Source organism: Rhinopithecus bieti, unplaced genomic scaffold (genome assembly GCF_001698545.2).
Source record: "Rhinopithecus bieti isolate Rb0 unplaced genomic scaffold, ASM169854v2 scaffold_82866, whole genome shotgun sequence".
NCBI classification, from domain to species: domain Eukaryota; kingdom Metazoa; phylum Chordata; class Mammalia; order Primates; family Cercopithecidae; genus Rhinopithecus; species Rhinopithecus bieti.
The window spans coordinates 607585-634421 of NW_016830476.1; the positions used below are offsets into that span (position 1 = coordinate 607585).

At 46.6% G+C, this 26837-nt stretch overlaps 1 protein-coding gene across 1 annotated transcript in view; it reads left to right on the top strand.

Moving 5' to 3' along the window:
- The window catches only part of TECTA (tectorin alpha), a 97223-nt gene that overhangs the window by 32251 nt on the left and 38135 nt on the right, over positions 1-26837 (top strand). The window contains exons 10-14 of the mRNA XM_017865564.1: positions 3090-3660; positions 5560-6152; positions 7437-8010; positions 15581-16182; positions 23707-24268. Of these exons, the coding sequence (XP_017721053.1) occupies positions 3090-3660; positions 5560-6152; positions 7437-8010; positions 15581-16182; positions 23707-24268 (2902 nt within the window). The remainder of the gene's footprint in view (positions 1-3089; positions 3661-5559; positions 6153-7436; positions 8011-15580; positions 16183-23706; positions 24269-26837) is intronic.

The window sequence follows — 26837 nt, forward strand, 5'->3', positions numbered from 1 at the left end:
AAAAAAAAAAAAAAAAAAAATATATATATATATATATATACACTCAGGAGGCTGAGGTGGGAGAATCACTGGAGCCAGGGAGGTTGAGGCTGCAGTGAGCCATGTTTGTGCCACTGTACTCCAGCCTGGGAGACAGAGCAAGACCGTATCTCAAAAAAAAAAAAAAGTGCTAGCAGCTTTGGGTAATTGGTAGAGGCTGGAAGAGTTTTGAAGTACATTCTAGCAAAAGCCTACATTGTAGTGAATGGACCATTAAGGGTGATTTTGGTGAGGACCAACTACTAATCCATAGAGACAGAGAGATGCATGTGGCGTCTGCCATGGTAAATGTTGGAAGGGATACTCAAACCACCATCTCATCTCCCAGACAACTCAGAAAGTAGCTACAATGATGACAGGTAAGACCCTTGTTTTTCTCATGTGCCAGAAATCAGTGTGGGTCCAGGACACCCTGGAAAGTTTATGTGCACTTAGAGTCAAGCCCACTGAGGGCTGTTCTAAGACAAGTCATTCCATCCTAGCCCATGAGCATGAGTGTCTATAGGTGCTAGGCATGGTAAGTGGTGAAAAAGAAAATTAACTCTCTCTTTGAAGTTTATCAAGCTACTTACTCACCCATACTGGATGCCTGGGGCTCACTCTTGATTCTTCCCTCATTTCTCATGCCCCATTGCAAAACCACCACATCCAGCTGTGTGTGTTCTATAAGCTCATCCCTCCCTCTCATGTCTGCAGCTAGTTTAGGCTCTCATCCTCACCTCCCTGGACTCCTGCAGCAGTTACCTGTCTGGCTTCTCTGTTTCTAATCTCAACTTCCTTCAATAAGTTCTTCATGCTAGCCAGAAGGGGCTTTCTAAAACACAAATCTGATGATGTCATTCCCTTGCTTAAGAGCCTTCAGGGGCTCTCCCTACAGAATAGATATCCAACTTTTGTTTTGTTTTTAACATTGGCTTAAAAGGCCCTCCAAGATCTGTTCTCAGCACAGAAGCCAGAGCGATTCTTTTAAAGCAGAAGTCAGATCATGCCGACCCTTTGCTTTAAACACTCCCTGGGCTGTCCGTCTTGCTCAGAGCCAAAGCCAAAGTCTTTACAATGGCCGACAGGCCCTGCTTGTTCTGGCTGCTCTTCTCACTCTGACGTCATCTGTTGCTGCCCTCTCCTGCTGTCTCTCTCCAGCCACACTGTCCCCTACACCCCTTGTAATCCTAGGAGCACCCAGGTATGCTCCCAACCTAGGGCTGCTGTTCCCTCCTCAAGAGCCAGTCTCACCCCAGATAACCACATGGCTTGCTTCCTTATCTCAGATGTCTCCTTCCCAAGGAGGTCTTACCTAACCACCCTATTTAAAATTAGAAACCCTTTTCCTTAGCACTATTTATTTATTTATTTATTTATTTATTTTATTATACTTTATGTTCTAGGGTACATGTGTACAACATGCAGGTTTGTTACATATGTATACATGTGCCATGTTGGTGTGCTGCACCCATTAACTCATCATTTATATTAGGTATATCTCCTAATGCTATCCCTCCCCCCTCCCCTCACCCCACAACAGGCCCCAGTGTGTGATGATCCCCTTTCTGTGTCCAAGTGTTCTCATTGTTCAATTGCCACCTATGAGTGAGAACATGCAGTGTTTGGTTTTCTGTTCTTGCAATAGTTTGCTGAGAATGATGGTTTCCAGCTGCATCCATGTCCCTACAAAGGACACAAACTCATCCTTTTTTATGGCTGCATAGTATTCCATGGTGTATATGTGCCACATCTTCTTAATCCAGTCTGTCACTGATGGACATTTGGGTTGGTTCCAAGTCTTCGCTATTGTGAATAGTGCCGCAATAAACATATGTGCCTTAGCACTTTTTAAAAAAGTATTTCCTGCTCTTTATTTTTCTGCATTAACACTCATCTGACATAAACGTTTTACTCATTTATTTTGCTTGTTGTTGGTCTCCCTAGCTAAAATATAAGTTCCATGAGGCAGAAATTTTTGTTCATTTCACTTGCTGCTAATCCCCAATTCTTAGAACAGTAGTAGGTACACAGAAAGGCCTAAACACATACTTGTAGAATGAATGGACCTTGCCTGTACCTCCAGCCTCATTTTCAGCCATCTCTTCCCTCTGTAGTCCAGTAACACCTCAGTGTCTGCCCCCCAGCCCCACCAGCTGTTCCTCACCCTCCTGCCTCTGCTCTCTTGTCTTGGATTTCTCTACCCTTCCCCGACTCTTCCTTTGGCCACTTCTGTTTATCTTTAAAGACCCAGGTTAGACTTAACTGCCTCTAAAAACTTTACGTGATTCCCCTACGCTGGATTCAACGTTCATTTACTGCTTTCCCATTGTATCCTCTATCGACTCACAGTTAAAGAGTGTGCTGTAAGTATCGATGCACGTCCCTCTTCTTCAGTAGACTGAGGGCTCCTTGAGGGGCAGGGGCAATTATGTTTTTTAACCCTTTACATCTCAGTTCCTGACATAGTGCTTGGTACCTAGCAGGTGTTTAAATGTGTTGTTGAATGGTTACATGACGTAGTTCTGATACAAGGAAGTTACAGAGTACAACACTTGGAGAAGACTACATCAGGACAGGCTCAAAGCTAAATGGTGTCCAGCAGTGGACCCAGCGCACACTCGAGCTGAGAGTGGGGTCGGGAGGACTAAAGGCAGGAAGGGGGTCCTGGGAAATGCATGACTTAAGCTGAGACTTAAAGAATGGATATTTAGAGGAATGCAGAGGAAAAGGGAGGTGACAGGTCTTTGAAGAAAAGATTTGAAGCTAGCCAAGAGCCAGCCAGGAAAGGTTGACAACCAGACAGTCCCCAGAGGAGTCTGTAGCAGCACTCGGTATGCCACAGCAACCACAGCCCATATACACAGTGCTTGGGCTGGCCCACAAGCAGCTCTCTCCATTTTCCCCCGGGCCTTTGTCTTAACCAGAGGGAAGCCCACTGGAGCCTGGACCATTTAGGTGGCCATTCTTTCTGGAGTATTGAGTTGCTTTGCCTTCCTTTCCTGATCTCTGCTGGAACCCAGTGCCCGGGCGCCTGCTCACCTGCCTTTCACTATTACTGTTGTTGGCAGGTTAATGACCTAGTGACTTCTTTGCCCGTCACCTTAGACTTGGGGACAGTGAAAATCTACCAGAGTGGCATGTCTACTGCCGTGGAAACAGATTTTGGGCTCTTAGTGACTTTTGATGGCCAGCACTACGCCTCCATTTCCATCCCAGGCTCCTATATAAACTCCACCTGTGGACTCTGTGGAAACTATAATAAAAACCCACTGGATGACTTCCTCCGCCCGGATGGCAGGCCGGCCATGTCTGTCCTGGATCTGGGAGAGAGCTGGCGTGTGTACCACGCGGACTGGAAGTGCGACTCTGGCTGCGTGGACAACTGCACCCAATGTGACGCTGCCACTGAAGCCCTCTACTTTGGCTCTGACTACTGCGGCTTCCTCAACAAGACAGATGGGCCCCTGTGGGAGTGTGGCACTGTCGTGGACCCCACTGCTTTTGTGCATAGCTGCGTGTATGACCTGTGCAGTGTGAGGGACAATGGCACGCTCCTCTGCCAAGCCATCCAGGCCTACGCTCTTGTGTGCCAAGCCCTTGGCATTCCAATTGGAGACTGGCGAACCCAGACTGGGTGTGGTAAGCTGGCATCCCATCCCCATGACGGGTCTCTCTTGTGTAGGGGGCAGGGATAGGCTTTGGGGGCTCCTCCAAATGTCCTTGTTAAGACTTGTGACCCAAGAATGAAGGGGAGGTTGAAATTGCACAAATTACAAAGAACGAATTTTGAAAGGATCTTTACTTTTGCCCCCACCTAATACCACAGCCAGGAAACAAGAACCCATTGATGAACATACCTGGTCTGTAAACATGGAAGGCATGGCAGGAAGTCCCATGGCAGGGGATGGCAGCTCCAGAGTTGAGTGAGGAGGTGGGGTGTCCAGAGGGGGAGGTGGCTACTTTTTAGGCTATTGAGTTAATGCAGCTGTGGGCCTGGGTCATCAAAACTAGCCCTTGGGAAAACAGCTCACCTCCCACATGGAACCTGCAGCAATTGTTCCTTGGCACTTTCTTCTCCACTGTTAGACCCTTTAGGGTTTTTGCCCTGCTGCTGCTGCAGATGAGCAGTACAGCATATGAGTAAAGAAGCCCTTTTTCTTAAATGTTAGAAGTGGTTAGGAAAAGCCCCAACTTTGAGGGAAATCCTGGCTCTTTTGAATTACACTTTTGGATTAAGCATTTTGTACCATTTAGTTGTCTCATTATTTTTTCCTTGTATCCCACTTAAATATTTATTTCTTTTGCTAGTTATACACAGTTTAAAAACAAATGGATTTCGTTTCCTTCTTAGTCCTTGGTTTTCTCCATATGAGTAAATAGAAAATTGTAATCCATGCATTTGAGAGTACTAGAGAGGTGAGAAGATGTAAAGGTTTCTTTAAGTTCCAAGGCTAGAGGGAGAATTCTTCCTATCAGTATAAGTTGGAGTCACGTAAACCATCATGTATCAGATTCAATTCTTAAGAGTTTTGGTCAAACTACAATACAAGCAACTGTATTCTTGCTGTGTGACTGACCAGCCTCTCTTATGACCAGAGCATCCATATTTGGATTCAGGTTGAGATTGAATATGGCTTCTCTTTATCCTTATATAAGCCAAGAACATCCAAATTATCTAACTCAAATGTTACAATGGCTACAGATAGATATTTTCTAGTGTCACTACTTTCCCATCCTCTACATTTCTCTTTCTTTTCTCTCTCTTATTCTGGTGCAATGGACTCTATTTAATTCAGAGAGCTAGTTTACTAGGCCCCTGAGCCCCTGCTTGTTGGATTCAACCAGACTCAAACATTTATGTAGGCCCAGATGTTATTAAAGCAAGAACCGAAGATTTCTGAGGCAAGAAGGGCCTTTAGAAGACATCTTGCCTAGTCTCCTGGAGAAATAGCCACACAAATTCTTTGAATTCTTTGGAGGTAGCCAGGGTTCTTTCTTATTTTTAATATCTCAGGGAATTCATCCCCACAATCTTCCTTGGTCACACTTAGGTCTTTTAAGTACCTCCCTGTTACAAATTTCACGTTTTCAAACTACTCCTCTAATGGTTACATTTTTCATTTCTCCTGAAAATTGGATTAATTTCCTTCTAAGAATGGGCCATGCTCTTTAAAATCAGATCAATTTATATGTCCATCAGTGGAAGCTCTTAAAACATCTCGATAGTGTGGATCACCAAATAATAAACCTATATTGGGTAATCAGTAGTCTAGAAAGGATGGCATCCTGAAAGTTTAATTTTAGTCAAGATGATCAAATTCCAATACAAGTTCACAGTCCAATCACGCTGCTCAGTAGTTATTAGGAGAGTCATTGAGCTGGGTTTTACAGATACAACCTCAATTCTTTCTTCCCCGAGTGGCCGCTTGACCCTCACTCTAGGAACTAAATGATCCAGGAGGAGCGTTAAGATTCTGGCCGGTTGGCAGTCGGGGTCCATTTACCTTGTTATCGGCTCTCTTCCTTTCCCCGCGTCAGTGTCCACGGTGCAGTGCCCGAGCTTCAGCCACTACTCCGTGTGCACCAGCAGCTGCCCCGACACGTGCTCCGACCTGACGGCCTCGCAGAACTGCGCCACGCCCTGCACGGAGGGCTGCGAGTGCAACCAGGGCTTCGTCCTCAGCACCAGCCAGTGCGTCCCGCTACACAAGTGCGGCTGTGACTTCGATGGCCACTACTACACCATGGGGGAGTTCTTCTGGGCCACGGCCAACTGCACGGTGCAGTGCCTGTGCGAGGAGGGTGGGGACATCTACTGCTTCAACAAGACCTGCAGCAGCGGGGAGGTGTGCGCCGTGGAGGACGGCTACCAGGGCTGCTTCCCTAAGCGGGAGACCGTGTGCCTGCTCAGCCAGAACGAGGTGCTGCACACCTTTGATGGTGCCGCCTACACCTTCCCCTCCGAGTTCTCCTACACACTCCTGAAGACCTGCCCTGAGCGTCCAGAGTACTTGGAAATCGACATCAACAAGAAGAAGCCCGATTCAGGACCTGCTTGGCTGCGGGGACTTCGGATCCTGGTTGCCAACCAGGAGGTCAAGATAGGAGGTATTGGGGCTTCGGAAGTCAAGGTAAGGCTCCTTGCTCCTTTGGAGGGGTTCCTGGTACATCTAGCCAGGAGGAGGAGCTCGCCATCCTCTTCAGGCTTGCCTTTCTGCCTCTGCTATGAGTGGATTTTGGGAAGAAGATGGCTGCAAACAGGAGTGTTTTCTAATGATCTGCACCAAATAAGACTTATCAGGTGGAGAAATGGCATGCAGCTGGGATTTCTCCAATTAGATAGAGCAGGACCAGCTCTCCAGAATAGCAAATACTTACAGAACACTTACTATGTGCCAAGCACTATTCTAAGCCCCTTATAAGCAGTATCACACTTCATCTTATGATCCTCGTTTTACAGATGGGAAAGCTGAGGAGCAGACAGGCTAAGTAACTTCCACAGGCACACATAACCGTGAAGGGGGATTCACACCCGCCTGGCTGGCTCCAGAATCTGTGCTCTTAACCCTTGCACCCTACTAACTCCCCTACCTGTATATGCCAGTCTCTGTGGGATGATGTAAGGGGTGACTCCCACCCCTCTGACCTGCTCTGAAAAACCCATCATTAGGCACCCAGACTCATAGATCATTAGCTCTAGAAGGCATCTTGAGAATTATCGAGTGCAGCTCCTCATTTCACAGGAAGATACTAAGAGGGTAAGTGAAGGTCCCACAGCTAATTGTTGCAGAACTGGGATGCAACATGCATTGTATGTCACCTGAAATCTAGTTTGGAAAACAAAAGCCAACACAAGCCCAAGGAGATAATAAAATACACATCCACAAACTGGAAGGGATGTGTTTTTATTCCCATTGCCACACTGGCAGAGATGTATTTGTTAACAGACTAGTAGGAAGTAGACAGGTGAATGGACACCTGGATCATTAGAGATATCCTATGTGCCCTGGAGGAGCTGGGACACAGGAAAAGTAAGATTGGAAGAGAAAAGGAGCCAGAAAGGCAAGAAAGGAGGGGAATTGTTTTGAAAGGTACCAAAACAGAGATGTCAGGCAGCAGGAGGGAGCCACGTATCTAAGGCGGTTTTTGCTCACACTTCAGTTTAGTTTGTTATGGGCTAGCTTTGGGTCCAGAACACAAATATAAACAGCAAATGGGTCTAATCATGGGAATCCAAAAAGAAATAAATAAAGAAGCCCATAACAAATGGGTTGGTTTCTGTGTGGGTTCCATTAGCTTCTTGACCTCTCTCAAAAGGCTAGCAATAGGGCAGACCACGTCTTTGTCCCACAGCCTAGGAAATGGGGAGTCCTCTGTGTGTCCCTGGAATTGATAAGAATGATTTGATTTTTCAGTTGAATGGTCAGGAAGTGGAATTGCCTTTCTTCCATCCTTCTGGGAAGCTGGAAATTTATCGAAACAAAAACAGTACGACAGTGGAGTCCAGGGGTGTGGTGACTGTCCAGTACTCAGACGTAGGTCTGTTGTACATCCGGCTGTCCACCACGTACTTCAACTGCACGGGGGGCTTGTGTGGCTTCTTCAACGCTAACGTCAGTGACGAGTTCTGTCTCCCCAATGGCAAGTGCACGGACAACCTGGCCGTGTTCCTGGAAAGCTGGACAACTTTTGAGGAGATCTGCAATGGGGAGTGTGGGGACCTGCTGAAGGCCTGCAACAATGACTCCGAGCTGCTCAAGTTTTATCGAAGCCGCTCCAGGTGCGGCATCATCAACGACCCCTCCAACAGCTCCTTCCTGGAGTGCCATGGGGTGGTGAACGTCACTGCCTACTACCGCACCTGCCTCTTCCGCCTGTGCCAGAGTGGGGGCAATGAGTCAGAGCTCTGTGACTCTGTGGCCCGGTATGCAAGCGCCTGCAAGAATGCCGATGTGGAGGTGGGGCCCTGGCGGACCTATGACTTCTGCCGTAAGTTGGGGTTGGATTCTGGGAGAGGCTTTCTTTTTTTTTTTTTTGGTGACGGAGTCTCGCTGTGTCGCCCAGGCTGGAGTGCAGTGGCACGATCTCGGCTCACTGCAAGCTCCGCCTCCCGGGTTCACGCCATTCTCCCGCCTCAGCCTCCAAGTAGCTGGGACTACAGGCGCCCACCACCAGGCCCGGCTAGTTTTTTGTATTTTAGTAGAGACGGGGTTTCACCATGTTAGCCAGGATGGTCTTGATCTCCTGACCTCGTGATCCACCCGCCTCGGCCTCCCAAAGTGCTGGGATTACAGGCTTGAGCCACCGCGCCCGGCCCCTGGGAGAGGCTTTCTAGGTGGGAAATAGATGCCATACTGGGCCTTACTCAGGACTTCCCTTCCAGGTGGGACTGAGCCCAAGGGCGATGTTAATGACTGTGTATACCTGCCCTAGTCTGATGCGTCCTCCCAAAGACTCATCACCCCAAACCAGATAGCTTCTCATCTTTACTTTTGTTCCTAACTGCACAGTACTTCTTCACTGTAGAACAATTAGCCATCCTATTTACATGTGGTTTTATCTAGCAGAGGGTAGAGGCACCATGTCAAAGGACTCTGTAGGTGCCTTCTCCCTTGGCAAAGAAGAGCCGCATTCATTTCAATAGGAAGTGATCAGCTAGGGCGCCTTTAGGGCATAGAGATTAGCAGGCTCCCCAGGGCAAACCTGACAATGGGTATTAAGAGAGTCCTGTGTTACTGGCTTTTAATTTTGTCCCAAGAGTATCTGACTCCTCTCAACAAGGCAGTGGAAAGTACTAGTAGTAATGAGAATACTTACTGGGAAGGCCTGATATATAACACCCTTGGTTATTGGGGAGGCTAGAGGGAGGAGTAACATGGTAAAAGGCAGAGCCCACTCCTGGAACTAGAACTACCTCATCTGGCCTTCAGCACACATCCCTCTCCCGCCATGAAGGTGGGCCCCGCACCAAAGCCAAAGCCACCATTAAGATTCCATCCCTGATGGCTGTTTATCTGTCCTCCATTTTTAGTCAGCAAAAGTATTTTTTAATTGGAAATAATTTTAGACTTACAGAAAAGTTGCAGGAATAATACAAAGTCTACCATTCGCTCAGATTCCCTAATCGTTAACATTTTAACACATTTTCTTTCTAATTTTGTCTCTAAAAATATACTCACTCTTTTTCTAAACCACTTGAGAGCAAGTTGCTGTCATTATGCCTGTTTGTACCTAAATATTTCAGTGTGTTTCCTAAGAATAAGAACATTTATATGACCATAACATAATCATTAAAATCAGGATATTGCCATTGATACAATACTATTATGTAATCTGAAGACCATGTTCATATTTTGTTAGTGGTTCCAATAATGTCTTTTATAGCCAAAACAAAAACCAAAAAACCCTGGAGTCCAATCCACGTTCACATGTTGCATCTTACTATGATGTCTCTATGGGCGCCTTTAATCTGGAGTAGGTCCTCAGTCTTCGACGTTCATCGTCTGAGTGTTTTTGAAGAGTGCAGACCAGTTATTTTGCAGACTGTTTCTCAGTTTGAGTTGGCTTATATTTCTTCCTGGTTACATTGAAATTATGCATTTTTGGCAGGAATACCACAAAAGCAATGATGTGTCTTCTCAATGTGTCATATCTGGAGGCCTCTGATGTTGGTTTTTCCCGTTACACTAAGCATGATAGATTCGATCACTTGCTGAAGGTAGTGTCTGTCAGATTTCTCCATTGAAAGTTACTGTTTTTTACCATATAATTAATACATATTTTTCAGGGAGATACTTTAAATTTGGGTAGCTATTCTATTCCTCAAGCTTTCATACGCTAGATTTAGCATCCAGTGATGATTTTTGCCTGAATCATTTATTATTGTCTGTGAAATGGCTATTTTTTTCTAATTCAATGGCTTCTGCATTTATTAGTTGGCATTCTACTGTAAAGAGGTGTCTTTTTTACCCATTTATTTATTTTTGTTTATTTAGATGAGTATGAACTCATGGATTCCTACTTAACCGATTGTATCTGTTATCATAATTTGTTTTTATGCTCAAATTGTTCCATATACGGCCAGTGGGAGTCCCTTCCAGCAGTGGTTTCTGTTGACATTTGCATCATCATTCGTTGCTTTCCACAAGGCACAATGTATTCAGGGCTCATTTTGCACTTTCTCCGCTCCAGCCTTGGATTAGCCATTTCTCCAAGGATCTTTGGTTCCTTCTAGCGGAGCACAGTATTGAGGAGATAGGATCTGAGTGTAAGGTGTACCCACTTCTTCCTAGAATGTCATTGATTCTAGCATTCCCTACTGAAGAGAGTGAGGAAATGCATGTATTGCCTATACACACCCTCCGTGCACATTTTTATGTAGCTAGGTATGTCGCTTTCTCTTTTTATCTATCTCTGTCTCTATCTCACCATGAGTTCACACTGAACCTACAATTTCAGCCCAATACCACAGAGTTTTCTAGTTTTCCTTTTTTTTTTTTTTTTTTTTTTGAGATGGAGTCTCACCCTGTCACCCAGGCTGGAGTGCGGTGGCATGATCTCGGCTCACTGCAACCGCCGCCTCCCAGGTTCAAGGGATTCTCTTGCTTGAGCCTCCCGAGTAGCTGGGATTATAGGCGCCTGCCATTGCAGCTGGCTAATTTTTTTTTTTTTTGTATTTTTAGTAGAGATGGGGTTTTACCATCTTGGCCAGGTGGTCTTGAGCTCCTGACCTCCTGATCCACCCACCTTTGTCTCCCAAAATGCTGAGATTACAGGTGTGAGCCACCGCGCCTGGCCAGTTTTCCATTTTTTAGTTTCTTTTATCTGAGAGTGAGAAACCTGGCCCACTGTATTTCCTCCTAAGTTTGTTTATTTTCTTAGCTTCTTATTTTGAAATAATTTCAAAGCTACATAAGAGAACACCTGTATACCCATTGTCCAGATTAACCTATTGATAACATTTGTTCATTTATTTTATCATTCCCTCCCTTTCCCTGTCTCTTCCTTCCTCCCTCCCTGCCCTTCATGTGACAGTGAGTTGCAGACTTCATGCCTCGTTACCCCTAAAACTTCAGTATGTATTTCCTTAGAGTAGGGGCATTTACGTACATAACCACAGTGCCGTTTTCAACCTTAGGAAACTTAACATTGCTACAGTAATTTAACATCCATATTCCAATTTTGTCAGTTGACTGAGCGATGTTCTTTACAGCTCTTTTGGGGTGCCAGGGTGGGGCACTCAGTACAGACCTAGTTTAGAATCACACATTGCATTTCATTGTCATATCTCTTTAGTCTCCTTTAATCTGGAACAATGACTTAGTTTTCTTTGTCTTTTCTGATATGGGCATTTTTGAAGAACACAGCCTCCCTGCTTTTTGAAACAGAATGGCCCTCCATAAACAGAATGACCCTCCATTGGGGTTGATGTTCCATCCTGAGGAGCTTCAGCTGTGCATCTCCACTTAGCCTTCCGGGCAGGTGCCATGTGGTTTTTCTCATGGAATCACAGCACACACAGAAGCACGATCTTGTCCAGCCTCCCCACATTGGTGATGTGCACGTTGATTCCCTGGTCAAGGTGTTGTCAAATGTCTCTGCTGTAGAGTCACTGAGCTTTCCCTTGCAACCTGTGGGGAGATACTTTAAGACTGTACAAATATCCTGTCAGTCTGTCTGTCTATCTATCTCTCTATCTATCAGTCATCTTATCAATCTGGACATGGATGCCTGTTTTTTCCAGTGGTCTATATTTCATCTTCCATGTATTAATTATTTTCAGTGTTAAAATTGCTCTGGATTGGCCTGTAGGAGCTCCTTCAAGCTGGTTCCTGTGTCCCTTTGGCATGCCTCTGTTTTTTTTTTTTTTTTTTTTTTTTGAGCACTTTCTTCCTTTTGGCATAACAAGGTGCTTCACGCTCATCTTTTAATCTTCCCTGCCCCATGCTGGAATCTACATGACTCTAGGAAGCCCTGCTGAGTGGGGAATGTTGTTAGAAACCAAGATGTTAGAAACTAAGAGCAAGGGTGTCCCCGTTGCTCTTGGGGTGTCTTTGCTTTGCCTCTAGGTCCTTTCAACAGACAGAGCTGAAAACCAACACACACACCACACAGCACACACACAACACACACACACACACACACACATCTTTTTAACTCTATGATTCCTGACCTTGGGAAATCCAAGGAGTGTGTGGAGAGCTTAGTGGTTGTCATCTCAGAGAAGGGCAGTTGTATCCCTGGTGAGCCCCAGGGAGGGACCTAATAGCAGATGCCGTGAGAGCCTCCACGGTTCCTGTTGGCCACCACATCCGGTGGGGCCTTATCATACTTTCCCAAAGCTTTTTCATCCGCCTCCCTATATCCTCTTTTGTCCTATCTCCAGCTTATCTAACACGATCTCTGTTTCTGCTCCCACACTGAGCCTCCCAGTTGTATTTCATTCATGCTACAGGATTGCCGAGTCTCCCCCATACCAAATCTGTTCTGTTGCCAGGCCATTTCAGTGCGGTCCTGTCAGACTGCTAACTCCTACCTGGCAGGGGATGTTTCTGAGTTGTTTTTGTGCTGCACGGAGCACAGTTTGGTGACGTCGTGTGTGCCAAGTTAGCAGGGTGTGATGGTGATATTCCCTGTTTCCCTGCATGTGACAGCTACTGAGAAGAGCTTCTCACTATCCCTCATCTGGGCCAGCAAACCTGGAGGAAGTTCTTATCAGTATCTTTTTTAGGGAAGATGTGGGCAGAAGCAGTCACATGGAACATGGCTTTCTTGGGCTGAGGGCCAGGGCTCCTACTTGAGATGTCCCCCAGGATATCTCATCTAGATCTTGTGTACATGGATCTGGTGAGAAGGACTGGATAGTGCCCACTTGATTCATCAGGCCTCCAAGTACTAAGGGATTAATCTGGTCGGAGTCTTGCAGAGTGGAGATCGAACTGGATGACAGCTGTGGATCAGGAACACAATCTTCTTTGAACCTAGAGACAGACAACTGCTGCCTCTGTGTTCAGATATTTTTAACTGGCCCTCCTGTTGGCAGAGCCAGGCTGCCCAATTAAATAATTTCACAGAGGCATTCCAGGGCCTAGGGGAAGTTTTATTACTCGACGTCTGTATGTTCCAGACTTTCAGACAAATTCAGACAACACAATAAGTCATAAAGTGGGAGCCATTTAAATAAGTCATGTTATTTGCTATCACCATAAATCTGCAGTCAGTGTTAGAACATTCATAATTTAGAGACAAATGTGAAAATCCCTCTATACAGACATATATAATCAGTGCTGAACTAGCCTTCAACTCCGAAGCCGTATGGTATTGTAGTCAATGGGAGTGGAGATAGTCCTCTAGCCCAGAGGAAAAAATGATTGACTTTCAGCCCACAGTGCAGAACTGTTGTATCGGTACTTGTGGGCAGAGCTATTATTGCCATGCAATTTATTTCTCTGTAATGTCCTCTGTGTCCTTGGATTGTAAAACACTATTAAGGAGTGACGGTATGTATATGAGCCAAAGAAAGTTTTAAAGGTGAGATCTTATTTTCCCAGAGGATGATGGGGACCTCCGCCGATCTTTAGATTGTACAAACTTGTAGGAGGCTTCTCCTGTGCTCCTGAGTTCTGTCCCTGCCCCTGGTAAATTGTGACCCATTAAAGTAATAGTGAGAGATGGGAAGTATGCCCACGACACAGTGAGTATCCCGTGCTGTTATCATTTTATGTGCCTTTTTTTTTTTTTTCACACGGAGTCTCGCTCTGTCACCCAGGCTGGAGTACAGTGGCACAATCTCTGCTCCCTGCAACCTCCACCTCCCAGGTTCAAGCAATTCTAGTGCCTCAGCCTCCCAAGTAGCTTGGATTACAGGCATGTGCCACCACGCCTGGCTAATTTTTTTTGTATTGTTAGTAGAGACCGGGTTTCACCATGTTGGCCAGGCTGTCTTGAACTCCTGACCTCAGGTGATCCGCCTGCCTCAGCCTCCTAAAGTGCTGGGATTACAGTTGTGTGCTGTGCTTTTTGACCAAGAGACTTATCTTTCAAGGAAGGCTTCTGGGAAGATGGGCAATTTGAAGTGAGACTTGAAGAATGGGTGGGATTTAGCTTTGTGGGTGGGGGGCTGTCCAGGAAGGTGACAGCGCATGAACAAAGGGGCTGCAGAGTGATGACCTCCTTTGCAGAGAATGATGAGGAGGTGGACGAGGCCAGAGGGCACCAAGAACAGATAAATGAAAGACAAAAGGAGAGACTACAAGCCAATCTGCAGAGTAAAAATACCTACATATAGCCTGTCTGTGTAACAGAAGGAGGTGCAAAGAGGAGAAAGGGCATACCATTGATGGAGACCCTCTTGATAGATTAGATTATTAACCCTCAAAACAACTGTGCTAGCTAAATGTGGTTCATACTTAATGAAAGAGGAAACAGAAGCCCTGAAGACATGAAATAACATCCCAGAGTTAAGTTAGCAGCATCCACAGGTCTCTGTGGTCCCAAAACATACAATAATCCCTCTCCAGAGTCTGAGTCAGTGGACCCAGATTAAATCTCACTCTGGCACTTACTAGTTAGATTAAGTTAAATCATCAAACTTCAGTTTCCTCACCTGTAAGATAAGAGTAATTAGATTTCCCTTACTTTCCAGGTTGTTGAGATAAGGTACTCAAAAGTGGCTAGGACAGTGTCTGGCATGTAGCAGATGCTCAATTCTGGGTCTCAGACTCAAAATCTTCTACATGGAAAGCTAGGTGCCCTAGCAGAGTGTGTGAATGAAGGGGTGCCACTGGAACTTGGATCTCCCAAATGAGGATGAGTACAGTTTACTGTACTGTGCACATAAGACCACACACACAGATACAGAGGCACACACATGCAGTCACACACATGCACACTCACACGCACACACACGTGCACATGCACACTCACATGCATGCACAGATGTGTGCACACACGCATGCGTTTTCACTCATCCATGCACAAACAAAGCTTTCTCGCACACACATGCAAAAACATGGGCATGCACGCNAAAGTGGCTAGGACAGTGTCTGGCATGTAGCAGATGCTCAATTCTGGGTCTCAGACTCAAAATCTTCTACATGGAAAGCTAGGTGCCCTAGCAGAGTGTGTGAATGAAGGGGTGCCACTGGAACTTGGATCTCCCAAATGAGGATGAGTACAGTTTACTGTACTGTGCACATAAGACCACACACACAGATACAGAGGCACACACATGCAGTCACACACATGCACACTCACACGCACACACACGTGCACATGCACACTCACATGCATGCACAGATGTGTGCACACACGCATGCACTCTCACACATCCATGCACATACAATGCACTCACGCACACACATGCAATCACATGTGCATGCACTCATACACGCATGCACACACACTAACACATGCATGCACAAACGCATGCATGCACACACACATGCACTCACACGCATGCATGCACACACATGCACTCACACACACATGCATGCACACACTCTTCTGTCTCTGACTTTTGTCCTTTTCTCAAACCCGTCTTCTTCTTGACTACCTGCAGCGCTGGAGTGCCCAGAGAACAGCCACTTTGAGGAGTGTATAACATGTACAGAGACCTGTGAGACCCTTGCCCTGGGCCCCATCTGCGTGGATAGTTGCTCTGAGGGATGTCAGTGTGATGAGGGTTATGCTCTACTGGGCAGCCAGTGTGTCACGCGGAGTGAATGTGGCTGCAACTTTGAGGGGCACCAACTTGCCACCAATGAGACCTTCTGGGTGGACCTGGACTGCCAGATCTTCTGCTATTGCAATGGCACAGACAACAGTGTCCACTGTGAGACCGTGCCCTGCAAGGATGATGAGTACTGCATGGAGGAGGGCGGGCTGTACTACTGCCAAGCCCGCACCGACGCCTCCTGCATCGTCTCAGGCTATGGCCACTACCTCACCTTTGATGGCTTCCCCTTTGACTTCCAGACCAGCTGCCCGCTCATCCTGTGCACCACAGGAAGCAGGCCGAGCTCAGACTCTTTCCCCAAGTTTGTTGTCACAGCCAAGAATGAGGACCGGGACCCATCACTGGCCTTGTGGGTTAAGCAGGTGGACGTGACCGTGTTTGGCTACAGTATCGTGATCCACCGAGCCTACAAGCACACTGTGCTGGTGAGTAGTCACGGGGCCCCCTCAAGAGGGGAGTCGTGGAGACGTCAGGTTGGGGTCAGCAAGCCAGGCTGCAGTTGAATCAGGCAGGTCCGGAATCCAAAGAAAATCATAGTATATTAAAGCAGAGAGAGGCCCTAGAGATTTTCGGTCACTTCATCTTACAGAGAAGGAAACAGAGGCTCAGAGAAAAAAATGATTTGCCCAAGTCACAGACACCAAGGTAGGAGGCAGAGCCAGCTCTGGAAGTGGGCCTTTCATGTGGCAGTGGAGTATGTTGGAGAGACCACAGACCGGGGTTAGCATCCCTGCTTGGTGGCTGCTGTGTGACTTCAGGCAGTCACTTAACCTCCTAGCTTGGTCACTCCACCTGTAAAAGAAATGCCTACCTTGTACAGAGTAGGCCTCCCTAACTGATGCTATTGTCCTCATCCACCCACTTCCCTTTTTTGAGATCAGGGTGATATTCGCCTGTTCTGGCCTCCCTCCATCTCTCCTGGTCTTCCGTTTGGCACCCACAGGATCTGTAAGTTCACACATTTGGAGGACTCATGGCTCTCCTACAATCCCTTTACTCACTTAGGCTCCAACTCCCTCTTTCTAAGCTTCCCACCCTTTTCACCCAAAGAGCACTTCCTTGACCACGAAGACAGGGGCAGTGGGGCTGAGGAGCTCTGCGCACTCCTCATCTGGCCTGCAGACATCAGTCCCAGCCACAGGCCCAGCCATTCTTTCTCCAGGGTCCTGCTCTGCACATGACTTGAAATGCTAAGAAGCAAGCCAACAGCCTCTGCTTTAGCATTTCAGAGAGCTGATTTAGGGTGTTTGCCTTCTTGACATTATTATCACAGATCTGTGTCATAATTTTTCTATCTCTAAAGGGACTCCTTTTCATCTTGTATACATTGTCTTAGAAATTCTGAGCTATACTGAACTAAACTATCTAAACCTAACTAAAGAGTTCCCTGGGCAACTATACTGACTTCTTTTTCTGCCTCGGGATTTCTTCAACTTCCTTCTCTGACAAAGAGAGGTTCCCAAGCCTTTCAAGTTTATTGAAAATCTTCCTTTTTAGCATCTAAGGGAGCAATTTCCCTGTGTCATCCTCTTCCCTTGCTTGCACACCACAAACCTAAATCCCAGTTGTTTTTCTTTCTGCTCATCCTAACAGTTTGTTCCAGTAGCCATTATTGCATTCATCAGGCTGTATTTTTCGTGATCTTCATGTCTAAAGCTCTCTCACTTCGAGTCATGGGCTTCATAAGGGCAGGAACCATACCTAATTTATCTTTATGTTGAATGAATGGGCAGCCCCCTGCACCTAGTGACACTCGAAACACTGGTCAAATGAATGAATGAGGCTGGGCACGGTGGCTCATGTCTGTAATCCCAGCACTTTGGGAAGACAAGACAGGTAGATCAGAAAGTCAAGAGTTCAAGACCAGCCTGGCCAAGATGGTGAAAGCCCGTCTCTATTAAAAATACAAAAATTACCCAGGCATGGTGGTGGGCACCTGTAATCCCAGCTACTCGGGAGGCTGAGACAGAGAATTGCTTGAACCCGGGAGGCGGAGATTGCAGTGAGGCAAGATTACGCTATTGTACTCCAGCCTGGGCGACAGAGCGAGACTCTGTTCCCCCGACCCCCCAAAAAATGAATGAATGAAATGACACAATAACCGCTTTCTTCCAGGGTTCCTGTGATTTTGTCACAGTGCTAGTTACTGCTTCAACAATCTGACAGGTTACATTGCCACTGAGGCAAGTTAGGACTGTGTCAGAGTCTTGGCTTTCAGCCACATAAGATTTCTAGATGTTTGGATAGTCAGAGCTACCCATTACGACAACTTCCCTCTATCCATTTTCATCTTACGTTAAAACAAATATATCGGTCGTTTTGCCCACGTTGCTTGCGTCGTATTTGTCCTTTTCTCTTTGTTTCCTTTTGTGCTATCTTTCCACCCTTAGACTTAGGTGTTTTCGTGCAGTTACTTGTCTCTTTGATATTCGCTGCTCTTCTGCCTTTCTGTCTTTCAGGTTTTTCTTTTCTTTTAAAATGTAATCTGTTCATGGGTCCTGTCTCATCTAGTTTAAGATGAATTGTGTTTTCTGCCTCGTGTTACACACTCTCTGCATTTAGGTACCTCGACATCTGAGGCTACGCATGCTGGCTTCAGACATCCTCCCAGTTCTTTTCAGGTATAGACTGTGGGGTCCTCGTGAGCACCTACTCTTCTTTCATGCTGCCCTTCCCTCTCCTTCACAATAAATGACTTCCCACTGTCTCTAGGCATGTCCTTCCCTTTCCCTCTACTATAGGGTTAAGCCCCCAGTGGGTTAGCTCTCCTTCCAGGCATGTGCTCTGCCCCAGTCTCACAAGATGCACTTATTGCTAAAGTCCCAAGCCCAGAGAACCGCACAGCGGACTTCTTCCTCACAGAGTGCTGGAGAGGGGGGTGTGAATTAGTTTATTAAGGTCTGCCATTATGAAATACCACAGACTGGGTGGCCTAAAACAACAGCAACTCATTCTTTCCCAGTTCTGGAGGCTGTAAGTCCAAAGTCAAGGTGGTGGTAGGTTCACACTCCCCAGGAGGTCCTGGGGAAGCACCACTCCCTACCTCTCTCATAGCTTCTGGTGGCTGTGGGCAATCCTCAATGTTCCTTACCTTGTGGCAGCATAAACTCCAGTCTCTGCCTCTGTCTTTACGTGGCCTCCTTCCCTCCGCGTCTCCTGTTTTCTCTGTGTCCAAATCTCCTTCTCCTTTTAAGAACACCATTCACTGGAGTTAACCCCACCTAATCCAGGGTGACCTCATCTTAACTTGATCACATCGACAAAGCCCCTATTTCCAAGTCAGTCCATTCACAGGTCCTGGGTGCTAAGGTCTCAACATTTGTTTTGGGGGGACACAGTGTAACCCACAACAGGGGGTCATTGGAGACAATGAGTATCAGGGAGAAATGGATTAAAGAGATGGGGGGACTTCTTGCTAGGGCACTTCTTTCTCAGTCACTGAGATGTCCTAAGTGCTCAAGTTGGAAACAGAGTATACAGCTTTCAAACCCTTGACAAGAAGACCAAGTTCAGGGTGCATCGAGGGTTCTTTGCTTTCGAGGTGCGGGGGATAGATTTAACAGTTACTTCGGATCATTAAAATGCATTGCAGAATCTGCTTATTAAATGATTTGCATTTGTTTTCCCATGATGTTTTTACTAGTCACCATCTCTCCCTGAGCCTGAAGAATAATGGCCATTAGGATGACAGTGTGAAATGAAGTGCTGGATGAAACACAGCCTCGAGTGCAGATCACTGCTGGGGCCCTCAGAAATGGAGGGTGATAAAAAAGTGCTTCCTTGGGACACAGGGTTCTTCTATGACTCTGACCTTTCCCTGCATTCAGCAGCACCACAGGACATGGGAAAATCCACTAAGCCAGGAGAAGCTAGAAATAAATGTGCTATCTATAGACCAGACAGGGTAGGGGGGTGAGCTGCAGAAGGTGAGCCACTCCTGGGGGCACCGCCATAACCCATCTCAGCCATTCACAGCCAGAACTCAACAGAGACTGCCTCACTCCTGCCCCTACCCCCAGGCTTCATCACTGCCAAGTCTGACATGATTCAGGCCAATGGGGAGGTTTTCAGGGTCCTCACAGCCTGTGTCTTTATCATTTATTGCCAGAATAGTGGGGTTTTGAGCATCACTCTGGCTTGATTTAGTGTCATGAGCTTCTATTGATGCTTATTCTCTACCAAGTCCTGGGGGTAGAAAAATGAATCAAATATGGCCTCTGTCCTAAAAGAGTCTAGTGCTAGAGACAGACATGTTAGCAATTAATGTCTGTGTAACGTGAAGAGCTGCAAAAATGTTGCTCATGGAGGGTGTGAGAGCACAGAGGAGGGGTTGCCTAAATCAGCTGCAAGGACCTCAGGGAGGGCTTCCTGGAAGAGGAGACCCAGAGTTGATCACTGGAGGATTACACTTGCCAGACCAAGAAGGAGGTGAAGGTGTCCACAAAAAGGAAATATTTGTGAAGACTCGGGGTGGGTAGCAAAGTGAGGGATGCAAGGAGACTTTGCTGCAGGAGACCTTGCTGGAGAACTAGGTCAAGGTCTGTTGTTTAAAGGAAAACTGTTTCCAAAAACTCTAATATGTGGTCTTATTTCCAATACTTAAATATTTGAAATACACTTCCCCCGACTCCTCCCACACCTTCTCATCATCCTCTGTGACTTCCTCCTCCATCCATCAAGCCTGTTGCCATTCTAGCCTCTCCCTTTTCCTCTGACCTCCTGCCTCTGAGCTCCCTCTTTTCCTCCATTTCTCACTCACAGAGAGAGAGGCAGGGCAGTGGTGCCAGGGTGGAGGCAGCATGCGTGGGGTTTCTGAGACACAGAGAAGCCGAGCCTGTCTGAGTCGAGGGTGTTCCTTTCTCAAAGCTCTCCTTGGCAATGGCAGAATTTGCAAGCCTTTTAGCTTCATCCAATTATATTGCCTCCCCAAGGCATTGCCTCCTGGGTGACATCAGGTAGCCAGAAATATAGAATGCAAGGTAACTTAGGAAGAAAAGCCAACTGGCACCAATTGGCCTCTGAGTGCAAGGCTTTTACTTTATTCTCTGTGAACTTTCAGGATAGATCAGAGTCTCCATGGCCTGATCTCGCTCCTCCTCTCACCCTTCATGCACCTTGTCCCTTAAATGACTATCACTGCATCCTCTCCACCTCCTCCCTTCCAAGTGCCGAGAATGAGGCATCTCTTCTCCTCCCATGGCTGCTTTCCCCCTCTGCCATCTCTTTGTTGCCTTCCCTGGGATCTTGGCCCTCTGTTGTCTCCTCTCCCTTCTGTGTCTTTCTACAGTGTCCTTCTCTTCAACCCATAAACATGCTCATTCTCAAACAAGCCTTGCCCCAGTTCCCCACTAGCTTCAATCCAATCTCTCTCCTTCCATTTCTGGTCAGACTCTTAAGAGCATCATCTCTGCTTCTGAATCTCCTGTTTGTTACTTTATTTGCTATTTGTTTCTGCAATCCAAATTCTGGCCTCATCTTCCTACTTAAATTCTCTTATTAAGATTGCTGATGCTTTTGTTTTACAAAACAAATGGGTGTTTTGCAGGCTTTATCTCATAGGCCGCTTTGCCATGTGTGTACTGGATACAAGGCCCTTCATGATCCAGGCCCTCCCCACCTGTCCATCTTCATCTCCCACCACTCCCAAGGCCACACGCTATGTCCCAGCAGCACTAAATTGCTGTAATTATTCATATTTATCAGGATATTTTTCCCTTATCTACCTGGGCCTTTGCTGGGACTGAGCCCTTTATTTCGAATTCCCTTGTCTTCACTCCCACCCCTCCTTGACGGGCCAACTCCTCCTCCTCCTTTGAGACCGGGTGTGGGCATTGTCTTCTGCAGGCAGCCCTGATTTTGTGCCCAGGCTAAGGCTGGTGCCTGTGCATCTGTTTACCTCTATCATTGCTTTTATCACATGGTATTATTATCTGTCTGTGTACTTCCCTCTCCCACATGCCTATGAGCTCCTAGGGAAAGGCCATATGTTTTTTATCCCAGCCTTTAGCACAGTGCCTGGCACTCAGTGGTGCCAAATCAATGTCTACTGGATGAATGAATGAATTCTGCCTCAACGAATACTCACAGAAGGAGATAGTTGAGTTTTGAAGGGTGAGCATTGCCCCAGGAAAAAGGTGGGGTCAAGGGCATCCCTGTTGTCTTAGGTCAGGTTCCTGAGAAGCAAAGTCTGAGGTGGGAAATCTTGGGAAAGTGAGGATAGCACCAGGTCAAGAGAGCTCAGCAGGGCTGTGGTCCAAGCTGCAGAACAGCTTTAGCCTGGGCTACTGGAAGCCCTGGTGCTCGACTCCCAGTGTCAGCCAGTCATTGGCCAAGGGCTACCCTTGGATTAGGGGGTCAGAATCTTCTGGGCAATGTGGTTCCCATGGGGCCAAGGCCAGCTGTGAGTTATCATTAGCCCATGGTTGCAGGGCCTGGGATTGGGGGTCCTGGGTAGAGCATGGAAAGCATCCATCACACTCACAGCACGGAAAATGGCAGGGTGGAATGGCACAGCTTAGTTCATTTAGGGAACTGCAAACTGTTGGGTGTTGCTGGTGTGCAGGAAGCCAATGGGGTGGATCTGAGAGGCAGGGCCAGTTCCTGGAGAGCCCAGGGTGAAGTGCTAAGAATATCAGACACTTTACCCAAGCCCTGGAGAGGGCTTTCAGTATTGGATTAACTGCTTTCAATTGCATTAAGATTACTGGCGTGGCGGTAGTGACCAAATGGAGGGGCAATCCTGGGGCCAGCGAGACAAGTTAGGAGAGTATGTTACAGTCAAGGTGAAAGGTGATGAGAGTCTGAACCAAGGCAGGAGAAGGCGTGGAAAGTGGTGTCAGCCAAGAGAGAGAGGAAGGAGGTTGGGGGAAGGGATTTCTGGTCAGAGAACAATCTTAAAACAGCTGCTTCTCCCGCAAGGCATGCCACCTCCCCTGTGAGCCCTTGCTGCAGTGAGCAACCTGGCTGTCTATCTTCCATCATGCACTAACCGGCCACAGGCTATAGGATTTGGCTCCTCTGAATCAAAATAGTTCAAGGGCAGTGCAGTCCTGGAGTTTACTGTTAAGGGATTTCCCTCTTGTCTGAATTTAAAAATATGTGGGAGGAAACGTATGTCAAGTGCCCCCTCCGTGGGAGACATTGTGCTGGGTGCCTGGGGGGTAATGAGGGGAAGGTGGGCGTAAAGATCAATAAAATGTGGTTCCTGCCCTCAAGTTGCCCATAATCTTGTAGGTGAGATGGAAGAGCGTACACCAGTCATAACATAAGGCAGATTGTGATGTGTGCTGCAATACAGTGTATGCAGGCTTGATCCTGGCCAGCGGTGGAGAGGAATACAAGAGAAGTATAAATAACCTGCCCTGGTTTCCCAGACAAGGGAGTGATTAATTCTGACCACGGGCTCAGAAAATCTTGCCTTACAGAAGAGGCAACATTGGAGCAGGGTCTGGAGGATGAGAGAGATGTTGATGGGCGGAGAGTGTCATTTCAGACAGAGGGAACAGCAAAGTGAAGCCATCCTTAAAGAAAAAAGAAATCTCAAAGGAATTAATACACTGGGGCTTGCCTAAAATAAATTCCATGGTAGAGCTAGAAATAGAAACACAAGAGTTCTATGTTTTGGTATTTCAGTCTAAACTTTAATTGAATTCTTATTACCTTTATATTACCTTGGAGAAAACAATTTGAACTCCTGGGGGAAATAATGCTATGTAAACAGAAGGCACTGAAATAAATAGGCATATTAGTGTACCAAGGATAGTCATTTGCGTCTGTTCAAATCCTAATAATAATAGTTGACTGACATAAACAACAGTACATGCAAAGACTACATTCAACCTGCTCCAACTTCCCTCTGGGACTTGTCTTTCAAGAGACTCATTGTTAGGAGAAGAGCTGGGAAATCTCTGGGCCAACTGTGTTTCTCCACCTCATCTCTCCTCTTATAGGTCAACAGTGAACGGCTCTATCTGCCCCTGAAGCTGGGGCAAGGAAAGATAAACATCTTTTCCTTTGGCTTCCACGTGGTGGTGGAAACTGATTTTGGCCTGAAGGTTGTATATGACTGGAAGACCTTCCTGTCCATCACAGTCCCTCGGAGCATGCAGAACAGCACCTATGGTCTGTGCGGCCGCTACAACGGCAACCCTGATGACGATCTGGAGATGCCCATAGGTCTGCTCGCATCCAGCGTCAATGAGTTTGGGCAGAGCTGGGTGAAGAGGGACACCTTCTGCCAGGTGGGCTGTGGGGACCGCTGTCCGTCCTGTGCCAAGGTAGAAGGTTTCTCCAAAGTGCAGCAGCTGTGCAGCCTGATCCCCAACCAGAATGCTGGCTTCTCCAAGTGTCACAGCAAAGTTAACCCCACCTTCTTCTACAAGAACTGCCTGTTTGACTCTTGCATCGATGGGGGCGCGGTGCAGACCGCCTGCAGCTGGCTGCAGAACTACGCCAGCACCTGCCAGACTCAGGGGATCACGGTGACTGGCTGGAGGAACTACACATCCTGCAGTGAGTCCTTCTCATTGTCGCTCCTTGTAGCTTCTCTTCTTTCTTGATTGCTCTGGGAAGGCCAGTCTTCCATCTCCCTAGAAGTCAGAACAAATTGAGTAGCAATTTAAGGATATGCACTTTGGAACTGAGTTTATTATCTGAATGAAGCATGACATGTAACCTCCTGGAGCCTCCATGTCCTTATTGGTAAAATAGAGTTAATGTCACTTATTTCATGGGTTACCCTAAGGATGAAATAAGGTCATGCATATAAATTACAGAGTATCGCACATGGCATTTGGACGCACAAAGTTCACAATAGAATGCTAACAAGAGATTAATGAAAGAAGGATAAGTTTTAGCACCTCATGGGCCCATCCTTGTGTTAATAATCCACATGCTTTGTCTAAGCATGTTATTCTATTTGATTCATATGTGTCATGTTTCAGTCTTTGTGTTTATGAAACAGAGCAGAATATTAAGAGTACATTAAAGAAGGAACTAGAGCCCCTGGATTCTAGCCTTTACTCTGTCTTTAAGGATCTGTGTGACCTTGGGGCAATTCACTTTTCCTCCCTGGTTCTCAGTTTCCCCTTCCATAAAGCAGTGGTAATGCTGGCTTTACTGTTTGTGCCTCAGAAACGTCCAGGGGATCCAATTAGGTAATTGAAAGCCAGACGCACTCTGTGCATTCTAAGCGGTATTGCTATATTAATGGCTTGCTCTGAGCCAAGACCCCATGCTAAACATTTTATCAATATACCTCATTTATTCTTCCCAATGACCCAATTAGTCAAGGAGCAACTGAGACTCAGAGGAATGAAGTAACTGCCTAAGGTCGTATAATCTGAGTGGCAAAGTCAGGACTTGAGCTTCTAACCCAAAGCCCAGGCTCCCAACCCATATACTATACTGCTGGACTATGTACTGGGATAATTTACCTGCATTTAGCACACAAGAATAGGAAAAACTTGGGGGAAAAAAACACTGTTGGTCTTTAGCTAACTTGCTTTCATCTATTTTCCTGTCTCAATCTCATTAATAATAGCATATTTCTTTAAAAAGCATATTCCCTTTAGAAGGTCTGTAGCTCTTTTAAAATTAAAAATTGATCCGGAATGCATAGAGCTCTAAATAAGTGATACAGCAGGGTCCCCAGAGAATCAACTCCCATCTTCATCCTGGAAAAGGAAATTCAGATGAAAAACCAGAAACAGCATTGTGGTTTAACACTCACACAGTCAGTTTACATTCCACACAACTGGATTCATGTCGATTGTAAGGGAAGGGTGGGAGGAAGATGAAGGCAGGGAACAGATGCCAATCCCATTTCATCCAGGCTCAGTCCCTGAGTGGGTGAGGCCAGGCAGGGTAGGGAATGGTGCCAGTAGGGATGACAGTCCAGACAAACTGGCCTCTGATGACTTCAATGAAATAAATATACCTATAAGAAAGCTCGGGTCTGGGTGAATCCCCAGAGCTACTCTGGATTCATTGGGGTCATTCCAGTAAGACCAGAGAGCTTGTCTTCCTCTAAAACAGAAAACCAAGCTTTGGACCCAGAGGCCTAAACATGGTGCAGAATGGGGAAGCTGTTTTGGAAGGGAAAGCTCGCCTGTTTCCCCTGTTACAGAGACTTCCCTCTTCACCTGCAGCCACGCCATGCTGGGTGTACTGCTCTCAGGGTGGCTGGGGTGGGGACAGGCATGCCAAAAACCAATGCTTCCAACTGCAACAAACAGGGAAATGCACACAGGGGCTAATGCCAGGAACTCTCACCTCAATTGATGGGTCTTAATATTTGTCACTCATGGGAAGGAAAAGAAATTGAGTCAGCAAGGCCTCACAACCTTACCCCCAAGAAAGAAAGGCCCCCACAACAAAGCTTGGCTAGGGATAAAGGATAAGAAGGTGATTTTTCTTGTCTTTCTCTCCCTTCTACCAGCAACCCTTTCCTCTCCCTTCCCAATCTCTACCCTGGCTTGCTAGTAATGGGAGCTCTACCCATGGCACCCAGAGCCGAGTCTGCCCTGCCTCATCCTCAGTCTCGGGTCCTATCCTTTGCCTTCTACCAGCTTCCCACCAGCACGTCCCAGGCTGATACGCCAGGGCCAGCAGGTAACTTAGAATCGTTCCCATCACAAGGAGACTTAGACCTTCCCTACCTTGACATTTCAAGATAGGGGCAAAGATCCAAAAGTTAGAGCACCTGAGGAGATGGTGGTAATGAATGGCAAAAAGAAAGACTAAAATAGGAGAAAAAATATATGTTTTAAAGCTGGTATGGAGGTCAGGTTGGGGGAGAGGGCATGGTTAGAGGCAACTTCCTTTTCCATTTTGAATCTCAGAAGCAGAGAAAAGCTTCGGGAGACTGAGTCCTAATTCAGCCATTCGACCTAAGAATAGCATTGTTTTAACTGTAGCTGATATGACTCCACATCATGTGAGGACAGGCCCCATCTCTTTCCAACTCTCATTCTACCAAAAATCAATCCAATGTAGCATCCAATGCTTAATATGAGAAATGGTGCTTTAGGAGCAAAGGGGTTAACCTAGAACTGCCCATCAAACTTGTGCTTTTTGGTAA